The sequence below is a fragment of the Sciurus carolinensis genome, chromosome 16 (assembly GCF_902686445.1).
Source record: "Sciurus carolinensis chromosome 16, mSciCar1.2, whole genome shotgun sequence".
Lineage (NCBI taxonomy): Eukaryota > Metazoa > Chordata > Mammalia > Rodentia > Sciuridae > Sciurus > Sciurus carolinensis.
The window spans coordinates 17,488,421-17,509,146 of record NC_062228.1 but is presented as its reverse complement, the minus strand read 5'-3'; the positions used below and the strand labels follow the sequence as shown (position 1 = coordinate 17,509,146).

The 20,726-nt window shown below is 51.6% G+C and overlaps 3 protein-coding genes across 3 annotated transcripts in view; all 3 read left to right on the top strand.

Moving 5' to 3' along the window:
* The first annotated feature begins 428 nt into the window (after positions 1-428).
* Positions 429-11,641, top strand: Edc4 (enhancer of mRNA decapping 4). The gene is made up of 29 exons (XM_047529792.1): positions 429-696; positions 3,088-3,244; positions 3,653-3,764; positions 4,054-4,153; positions 4,421-4,610; positions 4,711-4,858; positions 4,944-5,048; positions 5,364-5,473; positions 5,565-5,648; positions 5,741-5,836; positions 5,933-6,035; positions 6,153-6,333; positions 6,431-6,503; positions 6,610-6,701; positions 6,782-6,969; positions 7,042-7,166; positions 7,259-7,412; positions 7,733-8,166; positions 8,247-8,351; positions 8,436-8,588; positions 8,670-8,706; positions 8,831-9,008; positions 9,109-9,264; positions 9,369-9,484; positions 9,566-9,731; positions 9,819-10,005; positions 10,095-10,314; positions 10,706-10,869; positions 11,100-11,641. The coding sequence occupies exons 1-29, from the start codon at positions 615-617 to the stop codon at positions 11,290-11,292; spliced, it is 4,209 nt and encodes a 1,402-aa protein (XP_047385748.1). The 5' UTR covers positions 429-614; the 3' UTR covers positions 11,293-11,641.
* A 153-nt stretch (positions 11,642-11,794) lies between these two features.
* On the top strand, positions 11,795-13,488 carry Nrn1l (neuritin 1 like). Its single transcript, XM_047529793.1, has 3 exons — positions 11,795-12,123; positions 12,832-12,964; positions 13,096-13,488. Exons 1-3 carry the CDS (start codon positions 11,949-11,951, stop codon positions 13,379-13,381), a joined length of 594 nt encoding a protein of 197 aa, XP_047385749.1. The 5' UTR covers positions 11,795-11,948; the 3' UTR covers positions 13,382-13,488.
* Positions 13,489-18,092: 4,604 nt separating this feature from the next.
* The window catches only part of Pskh1 (protein serine kinase H1), a 31,716-nt gene continuing 29,082 nt past the window's right edge, over positions 18,093-20,726 (top strand). Inside the window, exon 1 of the mRNA XM_047529615.1 lies at positions 18,093-18,189. The gene's annotated coding sequence lies outside the window, so the exon portion shown is untranslated. The remainder of the gene's footprint in view (positions 18,190-20,726) is intronic.

Here is a 20,726-nt window from a genome sequence, read left to right as displayed (position 1 = left end):
CAGTGACTGACATTTATGGTGGGAATATCTCCCCTGCCCTTTTAATTCTTAGCCTCGTGGGTTCCCTCAGGCCTTCGGTTATACCAACCGATTTCCCAAAGGGGACACAGGCTTCAGTCAATTCAGATTCTCCTGGGGGCCTGAGGAGCTCTACCCAGCACGGCCGAGTTAATCAGGTTCTAGGTCTATTCATTTTAGAGCAAACAGGAACTAAAAGGGGCCTCCTGGGACGAGTAGGACCACCAGCCTAATAATTGTACGCAGACTTCTGCTCTCCCTCAGTTTAGCAGAACTCCGATCTTGGTGGCACTGAGTGGAGGCTGCGAAGCGAAATTGGCCTGTGCAGAGAGAGGCATTCGCTCCTACCCCGGAACCTTTCTTCTCCGTCTCTCTCAGGTTCCGGGAGCGGAAGCTCTTGGGGGCCGGAAGTGGAGGCGGTTGGTGGGGTTGGCGGGGCTCTGGACGCTGCACGGGCGGCGGTTTAGGAGCTGCGGGTAGACCAAGCGTAGTTACCGGCGCCCAGCTGTCTGCCCCGTCGGGGCTGGGCGAGGCTGGGCGGTGCGCGGCGGCAGCGGAACGAACGCGGTCCGGGCGAGGCGCCAACGGCTGGGCCCATGGCCTCCTGCACGAGCATCGACATCGAGGACGCCACGCAGCACCTGCGGGACATCCTCAAGCTGGACCGGCCTGCGGGGGGTGAGCAGGGATAGAGCGGGTGGACCCTTCGCAAACAGGCGAGTAGACGGCGTGAGTCGGAACTGCTCTCAGAGCCCTCAGTTCCTTGAATACGGGCTCTAGATCCTCCGGGTTGGTGAGGGCAGACCGAGTTGGGAGTCACAATCCCTGAGCGTACCGGGCGAATGGCGCAGACCCCTGGGTATGACCCTTCCCCATCTTGACGCCAGATTATTCCGTTTCATCCTTTAGCTGAAGGTGAGGTCCCTTCTTTGAACCCGAGCGGCCCGAGCGGTCACCAAGACTGGTATTCTTGGGACTGGCCCAGCACCCCTAGCCTTTCGCCATGGTTCAGAGGCCTACAGTTAATCGCTGTGCTGAAGAACCTCTGGTTCCTCTCTGCAGCTTGCTCTTCCCTCTGGAATGCAAACTTCATACCTGCTGTTGCTTTGAAATCTGTTTTCTGGAGGAAAGTGATCAGCCCCAATTCCATGTTCTTTCTGTGATGAAGGCAAATCACAGATTGCACAGCCCTGATTGGATGAGGTCTCAAACATCTGCAAGCCTAGCTTGTTCCCATTCATTCAGATACTTCTGAAGCTCTCTTGCTTGCCAGGAGCCCCCAGACAGAGCTATCAGAGTTGTAATAAAATGTCATTGTAAAAGAGGACTGTTTTGGTACTGTTAACAGGGTGGAGGAGGAGTGGAGCTGGACATGCAGAGCACAGATCTGAGAGAGGAGACTGTTTAGGCTAGGTCTCATAATAGGGATAGGAGCTTGGGTGTCAGGAAAGGCGCCCTAGGCACCTTTTTAGAAACCACATATTACAAAGAAAAAATAGACACCAGAGTTTCCTGGCAGATTTAGAGATCTGTACAAAGTTGTAGTGGTGAAATGCCTGACTGGAGATGGTGGTATGGGTGTGCAGAGGCCACATTGAGAATTTGTGTTTACACTTACTGGAAGGCCCAGTCTGGCTGCTTCTGGAAGCAGGCACTGGTAACTCCAGGTGAGTTTAACTAACTCATACCCTGAGGAAATCCATCTGCTGCCTGAGACCATTGCGCCCTTTGGCCCATAACCTGGATTGTGTGCTCCCTTTCCTCCTGAGTGTGGCTTGTGCCTCAAATGCCCATCATCTGCCGAGCAAACTACACTTTATGGAGATTTGGTAGAGCTTGGCATGACCACCCATATACTGCCTGGACCTGCAGTTTGTTTATCTTCATGGTAGGCTGCCTGAAAGGGAGAGTGATCACCTTTTGCCTGAGTAACTAAGGTGGCTCTGAACCTAGTGAAGTGATCTGGAGGCTTTCCTCAAAACTCCATTGTTTATTGATTGGCATTTGATTTTCATTTGCCAAGTAGCTCTTGCTTGTCTCCTCCCCACAAAGGACAAGTCATACTTCATATTGTTTTGTAACTGGAAACATTGCTATGTTCCTGAAGCCCTAGTCATCTTGCTTCCTGGGAGTTTTGGCAGTGGTGTATGAGCTGGTAAGAGTATTCAAAACCCAGCAAACAGTTGAAATGTTGTCTTTCCTGACTCTCCAAACCCTGCCACTGCTTAATTAGTTTGTATGCTACCTTATAGGAGCCACCCTACTGGCCAAAGCTGACCATGTCACCTTCTCCTTTAAAACTCTTTTGTGGAGTTGGGAATGTAACTTAGTAGTGGAGCACTTGCCTAGCATGTGCAAGGCTCTGTGTTCTATTCCCACATCTCTAAAAAAGAAAACAAACAAACAAACAAACAAAAACACTTTTATGGCTCTCATTGCCCACAGGGAGAGTCTGGGCACCTCAGTGTCATACCTAAGGCCTCTGCCGCCTTGGTTTCTTTTGTTGTGACTACAGTGATTATAATGGTACCTTCTCTTTGAAGGCTTTCCTGACCTTTACCATGTTCTCCCTCAAGTGTTCCTCTGGGAACACTTGGGCTCACCTGGCCTCATAGGGTGTGTGTGTGTGTATGTGTGTGTGTATGTGTTGTTGAGAATTGAGCCCAGGGCCTCACACATACTAGATAGGTATTCTACCACTGAGCTATACCTTCAGCCCCATCAGAGGATTTTTTTTTTTTGGGGGGGGGGGGAGCTGGGGATCGAACCCAGGGCCTTGTGCTTGCAAGGCAAGCACTCCACCGACTGAGCTATCTCCCCAGCCCTCATCAGAGGATCTTTGATGGCATGTATCCCTTCTCCAGATAGAAGAGTCTCATGCTTATCCTTTGTCTTTGAATATATCAGCACTTATAGAAAGAGATATGAACAAAGAACCCTCCTCCCCATGGACATGCTGTGTTCAGTTGAGTGCTCTTAGAGTACCTCATGGTCTGGAAGGAAGTTCTGTAGTAAGAGAGGCTAGTGGGCAGGTGTAATAGACTTGTCAGGTTGGCTCTCTGTCCCTAGGCCCCAGTGCAGAGAGCCAGCGGCCATCCAGTGCCTACAATGGGGACCTCAATGGGCTCCTGGTACCAGACCCCCTCTGCTCAGGTGATGGTACCTCAACAAGCAAGCCTGGTCTGCGGATCATGCCACCCATTAACCTGCAGGAGAAACAGGTCATGTGAGTAGCTGGGAGAGGGAAAAGGTGTTGGTGGCATTTTGGGGGCATATGCTAAATGAGGACAAGAGGGACCAGCAGCCTCTGCTGCTCCTGCTCTGATGACCTGGGGTAGAGCACTTAACCACATTGAGCATTCATCTCCTAGGTTGAGAGGTGAGGACATAAGCTAAGGGCTTTACCTGGGTGCCTGGTATAGAATGGAAGTAGGCTTATTCCCAAGGAGGGAGGTGAGCTGTGGGTCTGGGAACAGTGGACCAGGCAAAACTGGTCATCTGGGACTAGAAATCTTTACTAGGTGACTGTGTGCTCTTCTCTCCTAATCATGCCATTAAGATATGCCAGACATACCTAATCCTACCATTAAGCCTTTGGGTGAAAAAGACAAAATGTGTGCACCCTTCTCTCCAGCTGCCTTTCTGGAGATGACAGCTCCACCTGCATTGGGATTTTCGCCAAGGAGGTGGAGATTGTGGCCAGCAGTGACTCCAGCATTTCAAGCAAGGCACGTGGGAGCAACAAGGTGGGTACCAGGATGCTGTGGCACATATAGTATATGGAGGCACACCCAGCCTCTTCCTTTTCTCCCATGAGGCCATTTCCTGTAGGGACTACCCTAACAAATAGCATACCTCTGTTTCAGGAAGCCAGGCTTTACTGCCAAGCTTCTGTGGGAATCTGGCCCAGGAGATTTCCATGAATGACTGGGCTTTCACCTGTGTCCTCTCCGTCCCCAGGGTTGTTGGGATTACTGAGGCTCTGAGCTACTTTAGCCCTCAACTTCTTTGACCTTCCTCACTCTGGGTTTTCAGGTGAAAATCCAGCCTGTCGCCAAGTATGACTGGGAGCAGAAGTACTACTACGGCAACCTGATTGCTGTGTCCAACTCCTTCTTAGCCTATGCTATTCGGGGTGAGTAGGGGCACTGAAGTAGAGGAGGAGTTCTGCTAGAAGCTCCAAAGATTCAGATCCAGTTTGTGACCACTCAGAACTTAGGGTACAATGGGAGGCTTCTCTGGGCTGCCCTAACTTCTTTTTGTCAGACCTGGTGGACCTGGGCAGGAAAGCCAGGCTTGAGACTATAGTGGTGGCAATGAGGCAGGCAAAGGTAGGGTTTCTATACTGTTTGTTGCCTAGGTCTAGGTGTTTTTTCATGGCTCCCTGCTCTCCTGATTGCAGCTGCCAACAATGGCTCAGCAATGGTGCGAGTGATCAGTGTCAGCACTTCAGAGCGGACCCTACTCAAGGGCTTCACAGGCAGTGTGGCTGATCTGGCTTTTGCACACCTCAACTCTCCACAGCTGGCCTGCCTTGATGAGGCAGGCAACTTGTTCGTATGGCGCTTGGCTCTAGTTAACAGCAAAATTCAGTATCCGTTCCCAGGCATGGGGGCTGAGAAGGGTGGGCAGAGCTGGGGCTGCCAGGCGTACCTAATCATCCATTTGTCTAGCCCTTAACACCCTACTCAGAGAAGAGATCTTGGTCCATATCCGACAGCCAGAGGGCACGCCACTGAACCACTTCCGAAGGATCATCTGGTGCCCCTTTATTCCTGAGGAAAGTGAGGACTGCTGTGAGGAGAGTAGCCCAACCGTGGCCCTGCTGCATGAAGATCGGGTGAGGGAATCAGGCATGGTGGAGGAGGTGAAAGCTGCCATATATCATATGCATGGGTTGAACACTCACCTCCTTGTACCTCCAGGCTGAGGTGTGGGACCTGGACATGCTCCGCTCCAGCCACAGCACCTGGCCTGTGGATGTCAGCCAAATCAAGCAGGGGTTCATTGTGGTAAAAGGCCACAGCACGGTAGGACAACTGACTGCTTCCTTGTCTTCCCCTTCTTCAACATTCCCCTCATCTATTTCCCACATTCCCAGCTACCCAGATAGCTTTACCAGCACCATTCCTAGGGGACTCAGCACAAATTAGCTCTCACCTATGGAACTCACTCTTAACCTAGTTGTACCCTGCGGGTCTGGTTTTCTCTATAACCCCCATTCATTCAGTCAGTAACACAAACATGCGAATCCACTGGGGTCAGTCCAGCTTACTTCCATCTTCATTTGGGAGGGTCTCATTTCCACCTTGGTCAGATAGCAAAGCCCTGTGGCTTCTTCCCAGTGTCTAAGTGAAGGAGCCCTCTCTCCTGATGGGACTGTCCTAGCTACTGCAAGTCATGATGGCTATGTCAAGTTCTGGCAGATCTACATTGAGGGGCAGGATGAGCCACGGTAAGGCAAAGCCTGAGGAACCAGGACACCCGCTTCATGCCAGGAGTAGGAACAAATCACTCACTCATGTCCCTCATCTGCTTGCCTGCAGGTGTCTGCATGAGTGGAAGCCTCATGATGGGCGGCCTCTCTCCTGCCTGCTGTTCTGTGACAATCATAAGAAACAGGACCCTGAGTGAGTGAGTGGGATATAAGCAGGTGGTGGACTGGACCATGGACTCCCAGCTGGAGGCCCAAACAACCACTCTGTGCCGTGTCTGTTTGTAGGGTTCCATTCTGGAGGTTCCTCATTACTGGTGCTGACCAGAATCGGGAGTTGAAGATGTGGTGCACAGTGTCCTGGACCTGCCTACAGACCATTTGGTAAGCAGGACTTGGGGGAGTGGGCAGAGGTGGCAGGGTAGGGATGTGGCTTCTGCGAATTTGCAGTCTCATCTAGCCTGCTTCTTGGCTTCCTAGTTTCTCTCCAGATATCTTCAGCTCAGTGAGTGTGCCCCCCAGTCTCAAAGTTTGCTTGGATCTATCAGCAGAATACCTGATTCTCAGTGATGTGCAACGAAAGGTAGGCTGTCATGGGAGCACACAGGGCAGAGCATTGTCATTGGGGAGGACAGGTGTGTGACATATATGCTGCCCTCATAGTATCTAAAACTCAGTTTGGAATGTGGTACCCATGCAGGTCCTGTACGTGATGGAGCTGCTGCAAAACCAGGAGGAGGGCCGTGCGTGCTTCAGCTCCATTTCGGAGTTCCTGCTTACCCATCCTGTGCTGAGCTTTGGCATTCAGGTTGTGAGTCGCTGCCGGCTGCGGCACACTGAGGTGCTGCCTGCTGAGGAGGAAAATGACAGCTTGGGAGCTGGTGAGCTGCTTCAGGATCAAGCCTGAATATTGGTATGTGGGGTGGTGCTGAGGCACAAAGCTGGCTAGCAGCTTAATTATCCACTCTGTCCTTTCAGAGGGTTCCCATGGAGCTGGTACCATGGAGTCTGCAGCTGGTGTACTCATCAAGCTCTTTTGTGTGCATACTAAGTGAGTGTGTCAGGAAGACCCATCCAGGCTCTGCCTATGTCCCTCCCCATTCCACTGACCTTGGCCCCTTTGAGCACTCTGTTCTCCTCCTCTCCTCTTCTTGCAGGGCCCTGCAAGATGTACAGATCCGTTTCCAGCCACAACTGAACCCTGATGTGGTGGCTCCACTTCCCACCCACACTGCCCATGAGGACTTTGGTGAGTAAGGGGTGAGGGAGAAACAGGTTGGACTGACCAGGGTCTTTGAGATCTGACTCAAGCAGCAGCTTTTCCCATAGCCTTTGGAGAGTCTCGGCCTGAACTGGGCTCTGAGGGCCTGGGATCAGCCACTCATGGCTCCCAGCCTGACCTTCGTCGCATTGTGGAGCTGCCTGCACCTTCGGACTTCCTCACTCTGAGCAGTGAGACCAAGCCTAAGCTGATGACACCTGACGCCTTCATGACACCCACTGCATCCCTGCAGCAGGTAGCTCCCTTAAGTAGGGGGATGTGGGAATGCCCCCACCCAGGCCAGTGCTTATTCTCTGCATCTTCCCAGATCACTGCATCCCCTAGCAGTAGCAGCAGCAGTAGCAGTAGCAGCAGCAGTAACAGCAGCAGCAGCTCTCTTACAGCTGTGTCTGCTGTGAGCAGCACCTCAGCTGTGGATCCCTCCTTGCCCAGGTGAAGTGCAGGTCAGAGTTGGGGGATGGTAGGGACCAGTGCTAGGTGATGCCAAACTCTGACTGCTGATACCTCGGCCTTCCCACCACCAGACCACCTGAGGAGTTGACCTTGAGCCCCAAACTGCAGCTGGATGGCAGCCTGACAATGAGCAACAGTAGCAGCCTGCAGGCAAGCCCACGCAGCCTCTTGCCCAGCCTGCTTCCAGGCCCAGGCGAAAAATTGACTCCCAAAGTGCCGGGGCAGGTGTGTGTGCATGTATGTAAAGTGCTGGGTAGCTAGTTGGCTTCAGGCAGGTTGGCATTCTTCTCCCACATGCTTTCTTTGCTGACTCTGCTGTCTCAGGTGCTCCATGTTCCCTCAGAAGTCATGTCAGCCTTCCATGTTTCCAGGAGGGCATCTTTTCAGTTTCTCCATCCCCACTTCCTTTCCTGGGCTGTAGCTCTGTTTTTGACCTGCATCTCCCTTCCCAGCTGTCCCATCTCTCATCACTACTTATACCAGTGCCTCTTGACTGTGCTCCCCCACCACCTATCACTTAAACCCACATTTTTTACTCACTCCAGGTATCCGCTACTGCCTCTGCACTGTCCCTGGAACTGCAGGAAGTGGAGCCCTTGGGGCTACCCCAGGCCTCCCCCAGTCGCACTCGCTCCCCTGATGTTATATCCTCAGCTTCCACTGCCCTGTCTCAGGACATCCCTGAGATAGCATCTGAGGCCCTGTCACGTGGCTTTGGCTCCTCTGCTTCTGAGGGCCTTGAGCCAGACAGTATGGCTTCAGCTGCCTCAGCACTGCACCTGCTGTCCCCACGGCCCCGGCCAGGACCCGAGCTTGGCCCCCAGCTTGGTCTGGATGGAGGTCCTGGGGATGGGGATCGACATAGTACCCCCTCACTCCTGGAAGCAGCCTTGACCCAGGAGTCTGCCCCCGCTGACAGTCAAGTCTGGCCTACGGCACCTGACATTACTCGGGAAACCTGTAGTACCCTAGCAGAGAGGTGAGGAGCTTAGGGAAAGTGTGTTAGTGGGAGGGACCACAGGTAAAATCATCCACTGCTGAGTCCACCTGTCCCTTCAGCCCCAGGAATGGCCTCCAGGAAAAGCATAAAAGTCTGGCCTTCCACCGACCACCTTATCATCTGCTGCAGCAACATGATAGCCAGGACACCAGTGCTGAACAAAGGTGGGTATCACCCTGTACCATTCTTCCAACAAGAGAGAGCTAGCAGGTGGGCAGGTGCTTACCTCCTCCCTCCCCTTCCCACAGTGACCATGATGATGAGGTAGCCAGTCTTGCCGCTGCCTCAGGAGGCTTTGGCACCAAAATTCCCACTCCCCGGCTGCCTGCCAAGGACTGGAAGACCAAGGGATCCCCTCGGACCTCACCCAAGATCAAGAGAAAAAGCAAGAAGGATGATGGGTAAGGGGAGTCCCAGGGCCAGGGAGAGGGGTGGTCTCCAGGCTGCCTGATGTGGCCTGAGGTGCTTCTTGCCTATGGCAGGGATTCAGCCATGGGATCCCGACTCACAGAACACCAGGTAAGTGAAGGAGCATCTTTCTACCCTTTGGAACCCACCCTTTGAGGGCTGTGGGCTATTTCCCTGGTATGGTGGGTAGGGATAGGTGGGGCAGGCATCATATGACTTTCAGTGGTACTGGCAGGTGGCAGAGCCCCCTGAGGACTGGCCAGCACTAATTTGGCAGCAGCAAAGAGAGCTGGCAGAGCTGCGGCACAGCCAAGAAGAGCTGCTGCAGCGTCTGTGTGCCCAACTTGAAGGCCTTCAGAACACTGTCACAGGCCATGTAGAACGTGCCCTTGAGACACGGCATGAGCAGGAACGTATCCTTGAGGGTCATGGCACAGCATGGTGTAGAGGAGGGGCAGCTTTCTTAGCTTGGGAAGGGATTTACTCCAGGACTGTTCCTTAGCTACAGTGCAGAGCGGCGGCTAGAGAGAGCACTGGCTGAGGGGCAGCAGCGTGGCGGGCAGCTGCAGGAGCAGCTGACACAACAGCTGTCCCAGGCACTATCTTCTGCTGTGGCTGGGCGGCTGGAACGTAGCATACGGGATGAAATCAAAAAAACAGTTCCTCCATGTAAGTTTTGCTTAGAGATTTCTTTTAGGTGGACCAGGTGGGAATAGGTAAACCTCTCAGACTTAACTTCCTGATTTCACCTGCTTCTTCTTCCCCTGCCCCAGGTGTCTCCAGGAATCTGGAGCCTGTGGCAGGCCAACTGAGCAATTCAGTGGCTACCAAACTCACAGCTGTAGAGGGTAGCATGAAAGAGAACATCTCCAAGCTACTCAAGTCCAAGGTGCTATAGGGCCCAAGATGGGGGTGGTGGCTAGTTCAGGTTGGGCTCAGGCTTTCAATTTGGCCTCTCCCTCTACCTCAGAATTTGACAGATGCTATCGCCCGAGCAGCTGCAGACACATTACAGGGGCCAATGCAGGCTGCCTACCGTGAAGCCTTCCAGAGTGTGGTGCTGCCTGCCTTTGAAAAGAGCTGCCAGGCCATGTTCCAGCAGATCAATGATAGCTTCCGACTGGGCACACAGGAATGTGAGTGGGGTTTTATGACCCAAAGTAGGAGGTACTGTCCTATTCTCTCCTCCTATCCCTCTTATGGTCCCCATTGTCACCTCTCAGACTTGCAGCAGCTAGAGAGCCACATGAAGAGCCGGAAGGCACGGGAACAGGAGGCCAGAGAGCCTGTGCTTGCCCAGCTTCGGGGCCTGGTCAGCACACTGCAGAGTGCTACTGAGCATATGGCAGCCACTGTATCTAGCAGTGTTCGGGCTGAGGTACAACACCAGCTGCACGTGGCTGTGGGCAGGTGTGTAGGCCAGTCTTCGGGAAAGGTGGGGTGTTTGGGACAGGCCAGACTTTGCTTCCCATCCACTTCTGTCTCCCTTCCCTTTTCAGCCTGCAGGAGTCAATTTTAGCACAGGTACAGCGCATTGTTAAGGGTGAGGTGAGTGTGGCACTCAAGGAACAGCAGGCTGCCGTCACCTCCAGTATCATGCAGGCCATGCGCTCAGCTGCTGGCACACCTGTCCCTTCTGCCCACCTCGACTGCCAGGCCCAGCAAGCCCATATCTTGCAGCTGCTACAGCAGGGCCACCTCAATCAGGCCTTCCAGCAGGTATGACAGCATTAGGCCCTAGTAAGAGTCGTGTGTGTCCTGACAAGACCTACACGCCACACATTCCACTCCCTCCACCAAGCTCTGGGCTGTCTGACAGACCTTTTCATTCTCTTTGGCCTCCAGGCCTTTGCCTGTGTCATTCCTTTGTGCAGGACCCCTTTCTTCCTACCTCAGCTCACCTTGCCTTTTGACCACCTTTCTCAGGAAACTTTCTGATCTCTTTATTGCTAGGGTAAAATATAGCCTTCCAGTTCTCTGGGTCTCTGAGCATCCTCTTCTGGAGCCCTTAGCACCCAACACTTGTTCTCCCCCAGGCTACCCACCACAGACAAGCAGCCATTCTATCCTAATACTAGCTATAAATGCTGCTGCCCTCTTCTGCCCCTAGGCGCTGACAGCTGCTGACCTGAACCTGGTGCTGTATGTTTGTGAAACAGTGGACCCAGCCCAGGTTTTTGGGCAGCCACCTTGCCCACTCTCCCAGCCTGTGCTCCTTTCCCTCATCCAGCAACTGGCATCTGACCTTGGCACTAGAACTGACCTCAAACTCAGGTGAGTAGGTGCAGTGAGAAACTGGGAGATAAGCTAGGAAGTGGGAGGGAAGCAAAAACACCCACTCATGCCTGATTTCCCTCCCTAATTTTCTCCATTCATCTTCTCCATCCTCATCCATCTTAAGGCTTAGACTTCCCTTGTCACCTGTCCTCTGGGCTTCAGTGCCACCAGGGGGCACTCCTATTTACTGGCACCCACCTGTAGCCTGTGCTTTTCCCCACTCTCAGCTACCTGGAAGAGGCTGTGATGCACCTGGACCACAGTGACCCCATCACTCGAGACCACATGGGCTCTGTCATGGCCCAGGTGCGCCAGAAGCTCTTTCAGTTCCTGCAGGCTGAACCACACAACTCACTCGGCAAAGCAGCCCGGCGTCTCAGCCTAATGCTGCATGGCCTTGTTACCCCCAGCCTCCCTTAGCAGCTAAGCCTGCCTTGTGCAGGGCTGGGGTGGCACTGAAGGCCAGTAGACAGGCGTCAGCCAAGACTGGGGTCACATCTGCTACTTACTTGCTCAGGCCTCCACCTCTGGTATTTGGGGATTGAGGGTGCAGGGTGTACTGGCCGTGGTCTACAGATTGTGGTAATCAGTAGGGTTAGGCTGGGCCCAGGGCAGGTATTGTGCCTTCTTGGGTTCTGCCATTCCTGAAGCATGACCCCAAGATCGTGACACCACTTGAGTTGAATTTTCCATGTTCCTTTTTACCTCTGATTTGGATCTTTTTGTTTTTGAAAAACATTGAGAAATTCAATTAAATGCTTTTGGAATAAAACAGTTGTGTGTGGTTTTGGTGTGTCTTTGGTATGACTGATGACTGACCTCTCTTCTCCCTCTCGGGAGATCTAAGTCAACCCATCCCTGGGGCCTTGACACCCCCTCTCATCAACTCCACTGCCTTCTTAGAGCTCCCCTCCAACACTGGGGCAAGGGTCCTAGGACTGGCTCAGCACCAACCTGGGCCTCTCAGGGGATGTCCGCTCTCTAGGGGCGTTTCCTCACCCTTCTGCCAATCTGGGCGCTGGGGCGGAGCCACCAGCCTGCTTTGAGCCCTGCCCATCCCCAGCTTCCATCCAATCATGGTCCCTCCCTCCGGGGGCTGGGCCGACCGGCTGCACTCCAAGCTGCTAGCTCCGGCACTAGGCTCTCAGCCAGGGACCATGCGCTGCTGCTGCTGCTGCTACCGCTACCGCTGCCGCCGCCGCTGTCAGCGGCTGCCTGGTGCCCTGAAGCTGTTGCTCTTGCTGCCACTTGGTGAGTGCGGGAGTCCTGGACACAGACCAGACTGCAAATCCCCTTGCTGGTCTCCCATCAGGTTGGGTATAGAGTGTGGGAGCTGGGAATGCCGCTTTCCTGGAGCCGGGGTGGAGAGGAGTTGTGAGGGCTCCAGGAAAGTGTGACAATGGTTTCATGATAGAAAGTGAGGTACAAATTGAGCTCTAGTTGTGAGGGAAGGACCTTGAAATTCTAAAGCTCTTCTTCTGATAAAGGGAACCTGTGACCTCTGGCAGGACTCCTAGACCAGCCTTGGGATTCCTGAGGGTCTGGCCTGGATCCCTACCCCTGGATGTTGCCCAGTCTCATATGAAACACTTACGTTTGGGGAAGAGGTGGGAGGGTCATGTGACCCTCATGGAGGATGCAGAGACAGTGCCCCACTTACCTCCATCCCCACCCCCTTCACTGTCCTGACTCCCTCCCTCAGACCATCTTCACCCCACCTACAGCCCCAAGAACTCAGGAGAAACCCACTCCTAGGACACACAGTCCCCTCCTCTGCCTCCTGGTCTGGGTCCTGCCTTGAAGTCAAGGCAGGTGATCCCTAGACATGCCCCTCAGCTCCCTGGGGTGCCCTTTTCAAGCTGAGTCATGTCCCCAGAGCACTCCCAAGGTAAACAAGCCCCTGGGGTTGGGGGATGGCCAGGTTCATCCTATCAACCATTCTTCACCCCCATACCCCAGTCCTTTTACCCGCCCTTGCAGCAACCACAGAGACCCCAAACCGCTGTGACACAATATACCAGGGCTTTGCTGAGTGTCTCATCCGCTTGGGGGACAGCATGGGCCAAGGAGGCGAGCTGGAGACTGTCTGCAGGTACCAGTAGGTGGGAGGCAGCGGGCAGGTGGGAGGCATAGCCCAACCCGTGCCACCCTTGGGGCTGAATGTCTTCCTTCCCATTCCAAAACCCCATCCTAACCTAACCCCTCAATCCCATTTCCTGGCAGGTCCTGGAATGACTTCCATGCCTGCGCCTCTCGGGTCCTGTCAGGCTGCCCGGAGGAGGCGGCTGCCGTGTGGGAGTCTCTGCAGCAAGAAGCTCGCCGGGCCCCACACCCAGATAACTTGCATACATTGTGTGGTGGCCCAGTGCAGGTCTGGGAGCGCGGCGCAGGCCCTGAAACCAACCAAGAAACACTACGGGCTATAGCAGCTTCACCCACTGGGGCTCCTGCGCCCCTGCTGCTGGTTGCTGTTCTGGTGCTCGCCTACCTCCTGGGACCTCTGGCCTAGCCAGTCGGGTCAAGTAGCAGCGCCCACGCCTCCAACCCTGTGCGGGCGGTAGCCCTCTGGGCTCTGCAGAGCGTGCACGGCTTTCATTAAAGGTATTTATATTTGCACTAAGCTCTTCCTTTCTCGAAGCTGCGGCTCGTTTAATTGGGGAAAGAAGGCCCCAGAAACCCATCCCCAGCACGGGATGGGCTTGGCCAAGGGCTGCCACAGGGGACTCCTTAGGAACATACATATATCCCCAGCGCAGAGCTTTCCATTACACCAAAGTCTCAAGAGCTCTGGTTGAGACCAGAGATCTGCCGGAATGCACAGTTGTGCTCTGCCTTCCAAGGCTGGTTCTGTGGGGGACCAGATGTGGTCTGGCAGGCGGGAGTTCTAAGGTCCACACTTCTAACCCTGCATACCCTTCCTATTCTGTCCCTTTGGGGCTGGGTGAGGTGGCGTTTGCCCTTGATGCCTGCCTCACCCCAGCCACCCAGCCTCCTCCCAGGCTCCTTCCAGCTTCCAAGCTCCTGATCCTATCACTTCCTGCTCCCTCTTTACCTCAGACTTCAAGACTGCTCAGGCTCTGTGCTCAGTCCCCTCCTCCTCTGAGAATCATAGTCCCTTGGAAGATAGGCCTGTTCCAAAAAGTGGGGATCCCCTTTCCTAGTCCATGTTAAATCCTTGAGAAGATCTGAAGCTGCAGAAACTGGATTCACAATGAGGGATCTCTGGCCTTTACTCTTCACAAACCTGTTTTTTGAGAAGAGGTGTGCATGGGTGCAGAGCCCCTTTACATCTTGGTGGAAAGGAAGGTGAGAATCAGCATGGGCAGAAACTGTAGGAGGCCTCAGAGAGAGGGAATCTGATTTCAAGATACCACCTCACAGATTCTGTGAACACTGCTACGGCTTTCTCACCAGCTTCTATTATTGCCTCCACTTTATTTTCTTTCGTAGTTGTCCTCTTTTTTTCTTTTTCTTGTGGTACTGAATATTGAACCCAGGGCTTTGTACAAGCTAAACAATCACTCTACCTCTAAGCTACATCCTCAGCCCTAAATTTTTTATTTATCTATTTGTTTTTTCTGCACTGGTGATTGAACCCAGGGGCATTTCTGCCACTGATCTGTATTTCCATCCTTTAAAATTTTTCTTTGAGACAGGGCTTGCTGAGGCCGGCTTCAAACTTTCAATCCTCCTGCCTCAGTTTCCCAAGTAGCTGGAATTACAGGTATAAGTCATCACACCTGGCTTATTCTCTACTTCCCAGACTGAAAAACTGACATCTATGTTTCTACCCCTTGTCTACAAGGTCCTAGAATACAGTTCTGTCCACTCCTAGAGCCTCCTCTCTAGTAGCACAGAGGAGTTGTCTACCTACTCAGTCCTTCGGGGCAGGAGAAGCATCAGAGAGGACACAGCACTGTAAAAGGGGGTGACAGGAGATAGGATACCAGATTTAGAAGTCGTGCAGAAAAGGTGGGCTGATATGGAAAAAACTTTACAAGAGACATCCAAAGCAGTCTGGGAAGGAGGGAGCCAGGGGTTCCAAGAGTTTAGCAGGCCAGGCCTACACTGATGTTTATGCTGAGAGGTTCTCACCCCTCAGGACAGTCAGGTCTGATGAGATCCTTTCTTAAGCTTCAGGGTAACAGGTGTCTCTAGAGACCTCTACCCAGGTGTGTAGAAACCCTACAACATTCATACTTCCTAAACATTCATGTGGCTGGCTCAGATGCTTTATCTCCCTTTCTCTGCCCTGACTCTACCTTTGCTCCTATGCTTCATACATCTGGACTTCTATCCCCATTTCTTTTTTTTTTTTTTTTTTTTTTGCAGTGCTGGGGATTGAACCCAGGGCCTTGTGCTTGCACGGCAAGAACTCTACCAACTGAGCTATCTCCCCAGCCCTTCTATCCCCATTTCTATCAACCAAACATTACCCATCTTCTTACATCACCTGAAGGAGAAAGTAGGGGCAGGGGTGAGGGGACTTCTCAGATTTGTCCCCTTTGACCACTAGAATTTTCCAGGAGGAAAACAGGCTTTTTATTCTTCTGGGCCTTTGTACATTCTATTATTTTTTGTTCAAAATACCATTTTCTCCTGGTAAATTCCTGCTTCTTATTCAGCATCATCTCCCTAACACTGACTTCAACCTGAATTAAAGCCACCTCTAGGTCTATACAGATCCTGGACTTTCTGCTGCCTCAGAACTGACTTGTTATTGTCTAGTTCAGGTCAGAATTTCCCACTGTGCTGAGAAGGCTGAAGCAGGAGGATGAAATGTTGGAGGTCAGCCTCAACAAATTAGTGCAGCACTAAGCAACATAGTGGGAGCCTGTCTCAAAAGAAAAAAATTTTTAAGGACTGGGGGTGTAGCTCAGTGGTAGAGTACCCTGGGTTCAATCCCCCTATCCACTCCCCCCCCAAAAAAAAAAGAAGGAATTCCTCACTGTGGACTCCTCAAGGACAAGGAATTCTTGTTGTTTCTAGCACCCAATCTAGGGCTGGGTATAAAGAGAGTGCATGTGGAATATGTGGAATGAAAGATTATCTAAGTTCAGCATAGGAAGTGTTACAAAAGCTTGGACTGAGAATACTCCAACATGGAGAATGTGTCATCTTGGGGCAGCCCCCTCAACCTGGGCATACTGTTAGGAAGGATGGTGCTGGTGTTCCAGACTCCCAAAGTCTTCCAGAGCCAGTTGTGGTGGGTGGCCAGGAGCAGCCTGCTTCCAAGAGCAGGGGCCTGGCTGCTCTGGCCAGCATTGGGGGATTACCATCCTTCTGCTGTGACCTACTTTTCCCCTGATTTTTTGGTCCCTAAGTCCCTACCCTTCCATGGAGTGCAGTTGGGTGGGGGATGAGGGAGGGTGGAAAGAATCTGCTCTCTGGCCAGGGGCTTAAGGGCTTTGTGTGTTTTATCCCAGAGCTAGAGGAGAGGGGTGGGCTGATAGCCAAGCAAATTGGGCCCTGGGCGCAGCTGCCTAGGCCAGAGCATCACAGTAATAGTGTTTCACATTTGTAGCTCTGTAGATGAGGAGTAGTTTATTTCAGAAAGGAATTCAGGGGCTGGATTGCTTCAGCCCTAGTCCCTTTTACATCAACATTACTCTTCACTGCAGGGCCTCCTGCTCTTTACTAGAGCCCAGAATGGGACCTGTATGTGGGGCTTAATAAATATTTGTTAATTTGCTGAATATCTTTAAAATGGAGGTGTTGTGTGGATGTCTGAGTATCAAGAACCTTGGAATTCTGTATTATTTTTAACCCTTTGTGAGGTTGGGATTATGATCCCCATTGCATAAATAAGAAAAATGAAGTGGTGGCACACACCTGTAATCCCAGTTACTCAGGAGGCTGAGGCAGGAGGATGACAAATTCTAGGACAACTTGGGCAATTTAGCAAGTTCCTGTCTAAATTAAAAAGGCTGGGGATGTGTAGCTCAGTGGTAGAACACTCTGGGTTCAGTCTCCATTACCGTCAAAATAGATAAAAAGAAACTTGAGGGGAGATGCCCTACCTAAAAACACAGCTTTGGGAATATCAGATCTGGGATTTTGATCCCAGGTTTGTTTGGTACCAAAGTCCATGCCCTTGATCCTTCCACTTTTTTAGAAACGTGTGTGAGAGATTGAACTGAGGGGTGTTCTATCACTGAGCTACATCTCCAGCCCTTTTTTTATTTTTAATTTTGAGACAGGGCCTAGTTACGTTGCCCAGGCTGACCTCAAATTTGTCGTCCTCCTGCTTTAGCCTTTGGAGTTGCTGGGGTTACAGGCATGGGCCACTGCAAAGATGATAAGATAAAAATTTTAAGGTTTTTTGTTTGGTGCTGGGGATTGAACTCAGGGACGCTTCATTGTTGAGCTACATCCCAGCCCTTTTTATTTTGAGACAGCCCTCATTAAATTGCAAAGGCTGGCCTCAAATTTACTATCCTCCTGCCTCAGTCTCCGAGTCACTGAGATTATAGACCTGCGCCACGGTTTCTGGTCAGTAAACCTTTTTTATTTAATTTTGAGACAGGGTCTCATTGAACTGCCCAGGCTGGCCTCCCACCTGCCTCAGCCTCTCAGGTGGCTGGGATTACAAGCGACCACATCTAGGTTCGATGCCCTAAATTCGATTTCCAGCACCATAAAAGCAAACAAACCAAAAGATAAATAAATAAATAAATAAATAAATAATAAAATAAAATGTAATGTAATAAAAAAAAAAGAAATGTAGCTCAGTGGTCGAGCCCTTGGGTTTAATCCCCAGTACGGAAATAAGTAAAATAATTTGTTATTGAAATATAAGTTAAGTCTTTTGCGGAGATCCAGAGAGTTTCAGATATCTTCGTTGAAACCCTCTACGTCCCCAACCTCGCTCTTCAAAGACGACTTTTCCCCAGTCAGAAACTTGAAACTCCGTACTTCCTGCGGTCCCTCGTTTTTCTAACACAGGTCCTGAGACAGACAGCCCACGGTGTAACTTCATGGAGCAACAAATAGATCCCCCCACCGCCCCGCCGCAGGAGAGGGACAGTCCCCGCCCAGAAGGCGTCGCTTGGCAAACAGCGCGCTGGGAGCACCGCCAGCCGCGTAGCCCGGCCTATGGAGAGTTGGTCCGGGTCCCGCCCCGTAGGCGGCGGGGGTTTGTTTTGGCGTCAGGCGCGCGCTGTGATGACGCTACCACGCTGTCGCCGGAGGATGGAGGCGGCGGCGGCGGCGGCGGCGGCGGCGGCGGCGGCGGCGGCGGCGGCGGCGGCCGTGGCCGCGGCCGGGAGACGGTCCGCAGAGCCGCCGAGACGCCGAAGAGCCAGCCGCCCGCGCGAGGTGAGGCGGCCTGGCTCGGGGCGAAGGCCTGACGGGCGGGAGGGGCTGACGAGTTGCAGCTGCGATCGTTTCCTGTGACACCGGGGCCTGTCCCTGCATAGCCCGGATTCCTCGGCCCGTGTGCTCTGGGGCCTACCGGGCCGGGAGCAGGCCGAGTGATGGCAGCTCGGGGGTCCCTGGTGTCTAAATCTGGCCTGGACTTGAAACGTGCTGCAGTGCTGGGTAGCCCACTCTAGTGGGCCCGGAGGACGTGGTCAGTCGCCTTTACTGCGATTCAGCCGTGTCGCGTACGGTGTGGGTCAGATTGACCTGACTTGATGGGCCTCACTGCTTTGTAGTGTCCGGCTCCTACTCCACACCCTTACTTTGCCACTGAACGCCAGGGTCCGGCGGGTCAACTGATCACTTCCTTGTACTGACTGGAAAAAAGCAGGCCAGAGTCCAACTGGGTTGACTGCACAGCAAACTTGTCATGCCTGCAAGGGGAAAGCCAGCCCTCTGCCCTGCCCCACCTCGCCCGTGCCAGTCCTCCTCTGTGAAACTGCTGAAGTGATAATTCCCACTTGAAAATCTAAAGTCTTTAACTTTCTATAACCAGCTCCTTTGTGATTGTAGGTATACAAGCCACACTTCTTAGTTTGAGGCATTCAGGGCTCTTCATAATCAAGAGAGACCTAATCCTACAGTCAACACCTGGGCACTTCACTCCCTTTTCATAATGTATTGTCGTGGAGGTGTGTTACCTCTGTTTTCATACCCTTACCATTTAGATATGCAGATTCCTCTGATGTAATACTCTTCCTTCCCACTCTGCCCCACCCACCAATATGGGAAAAGTACATGTATCTTTTAAAGTTCATCTGAGTTGTCATTTCCTTGGGAAACCTTCTTCACATGTAACCAATCATTGACTCCCCTTTGCTATGCTGCTACTGTTGAGTATATCATGTTGTGTCACATATGGTCTTACTTCTGTCTGCATCTGTCTGGCTTTGTACCTGGCATAAAGTAGGAGCTCCATTAGCAGTGGCATCTGATGAATCTATTGGGATAGGTTACTAATTTACTGGCTTCAGATGCAGCTATATTATTGAGCACCTGTCAGGGCCAGGGCCAGATCTGAGATGATACTGCAAACACCTATGTGTGTAGGTGTGGTGACTTCTCAACTTCTTCAGCCTTGAAGATCCAAAATTTCTTTGGGTAGTTTTTTTCTTTTCTTTCTTTCTGGGTGTTTTGTTTTGTTTTGTTACCAGGGATTGAACCTCTTAGGGGCACTTTACCACATCCCCATCCCTTATCTTTATTTTTAGACAGGGTCTCATTAAGTTGTTCAGGTCCTCACTAATTTGCTGAGGCTAGCCTTGAACTGTAATCCTCCTGAGTTGCTGGGATTACAGGCATGAGCCACTGATCCTGACCTGTTTTTCTTTTCTTTCTTTTTTTTGTTTTGTTTTGTTTTACAATGCTTGGGATCAAACCGAGGGCCTTGCACGTGCCAGAAGGTGCTCTGCCACTGAACCACATCCCCAGACCCTGGGCTAGTTTTCCAAAATTCAAATTCAAGAGTTTTACTCTCTTGGGCTGGGTTTGTGGCTCAGTAGTAGAGCACTTGCCTAGCATGTGTGGGCACTGGGTTCAATCCTTAGCACCACCTAAAAATAAATAAATAAATAAATAAATAAATAGATAGATAGATAGATAGATAGATAGATAAGTAAAGGCATTGTGTCCATCTACAACTAAAAAATACTATATCTGCATTTTTTTCCCTATTGGTACATTATAGCTGTATGTATTGATGGGATTTGTTGTTACATGTTCGTACCTACATACACATAATAATATAATTTGTCCCATATCACTCCCCAGCTCTTACCCTCTCCCTTCCTAAAAGTGTTACTTTTAATTTTTTTAGGTGGGGTGCTGTGGAGATTGAACCCAGTGCTTGTGTTCTACCACAAAAGCTATAGTACCAGCTATTCCTTACTCTAAAATTCTGATTAAAAAAACAAAAACAAAAAAGTGAATTTACTGTGCTTTCTCGTTGAAGATCTGTATCACTGCCTCAAGAAACTTATCTTTCTTTTTTTTGTACCAGAGATTTAACTCGGGCACTCAACCACTGAGCCAAATCCCCAGCCCTAGTTTGTATGTTTATTTAGAGATAGGGTCTCACTGAGTTGCTTAGCACCTCACTGTTGCTGAGTCTGGCTTTTGAACTCTCAATCCTCTTGTCTCAGCTTCCCGAGCCACTGAGATTACAGACATGCAACACCATGCCCTGTGAGAAACTTGTCTTTTGTCCAGTGGGATGGGCTAGCTATGCTTTGTGGACTCTCTTGTGTCTCATTGCCCATACCTCAGAGAGACAGTATATTTTGGTGGTTAGAAGCAGGAACTTTAGAGTCAGAAAGACCTGAATTCAATTTCTGGCTTTTATGAGATTTTAAGGTTCTTTGGATCCTAAGATTCCTAGTTCCAAAATAGGAATAATCACTGCCTACTTCATGTGGTTGCAGAGAGGGTTGAGATAG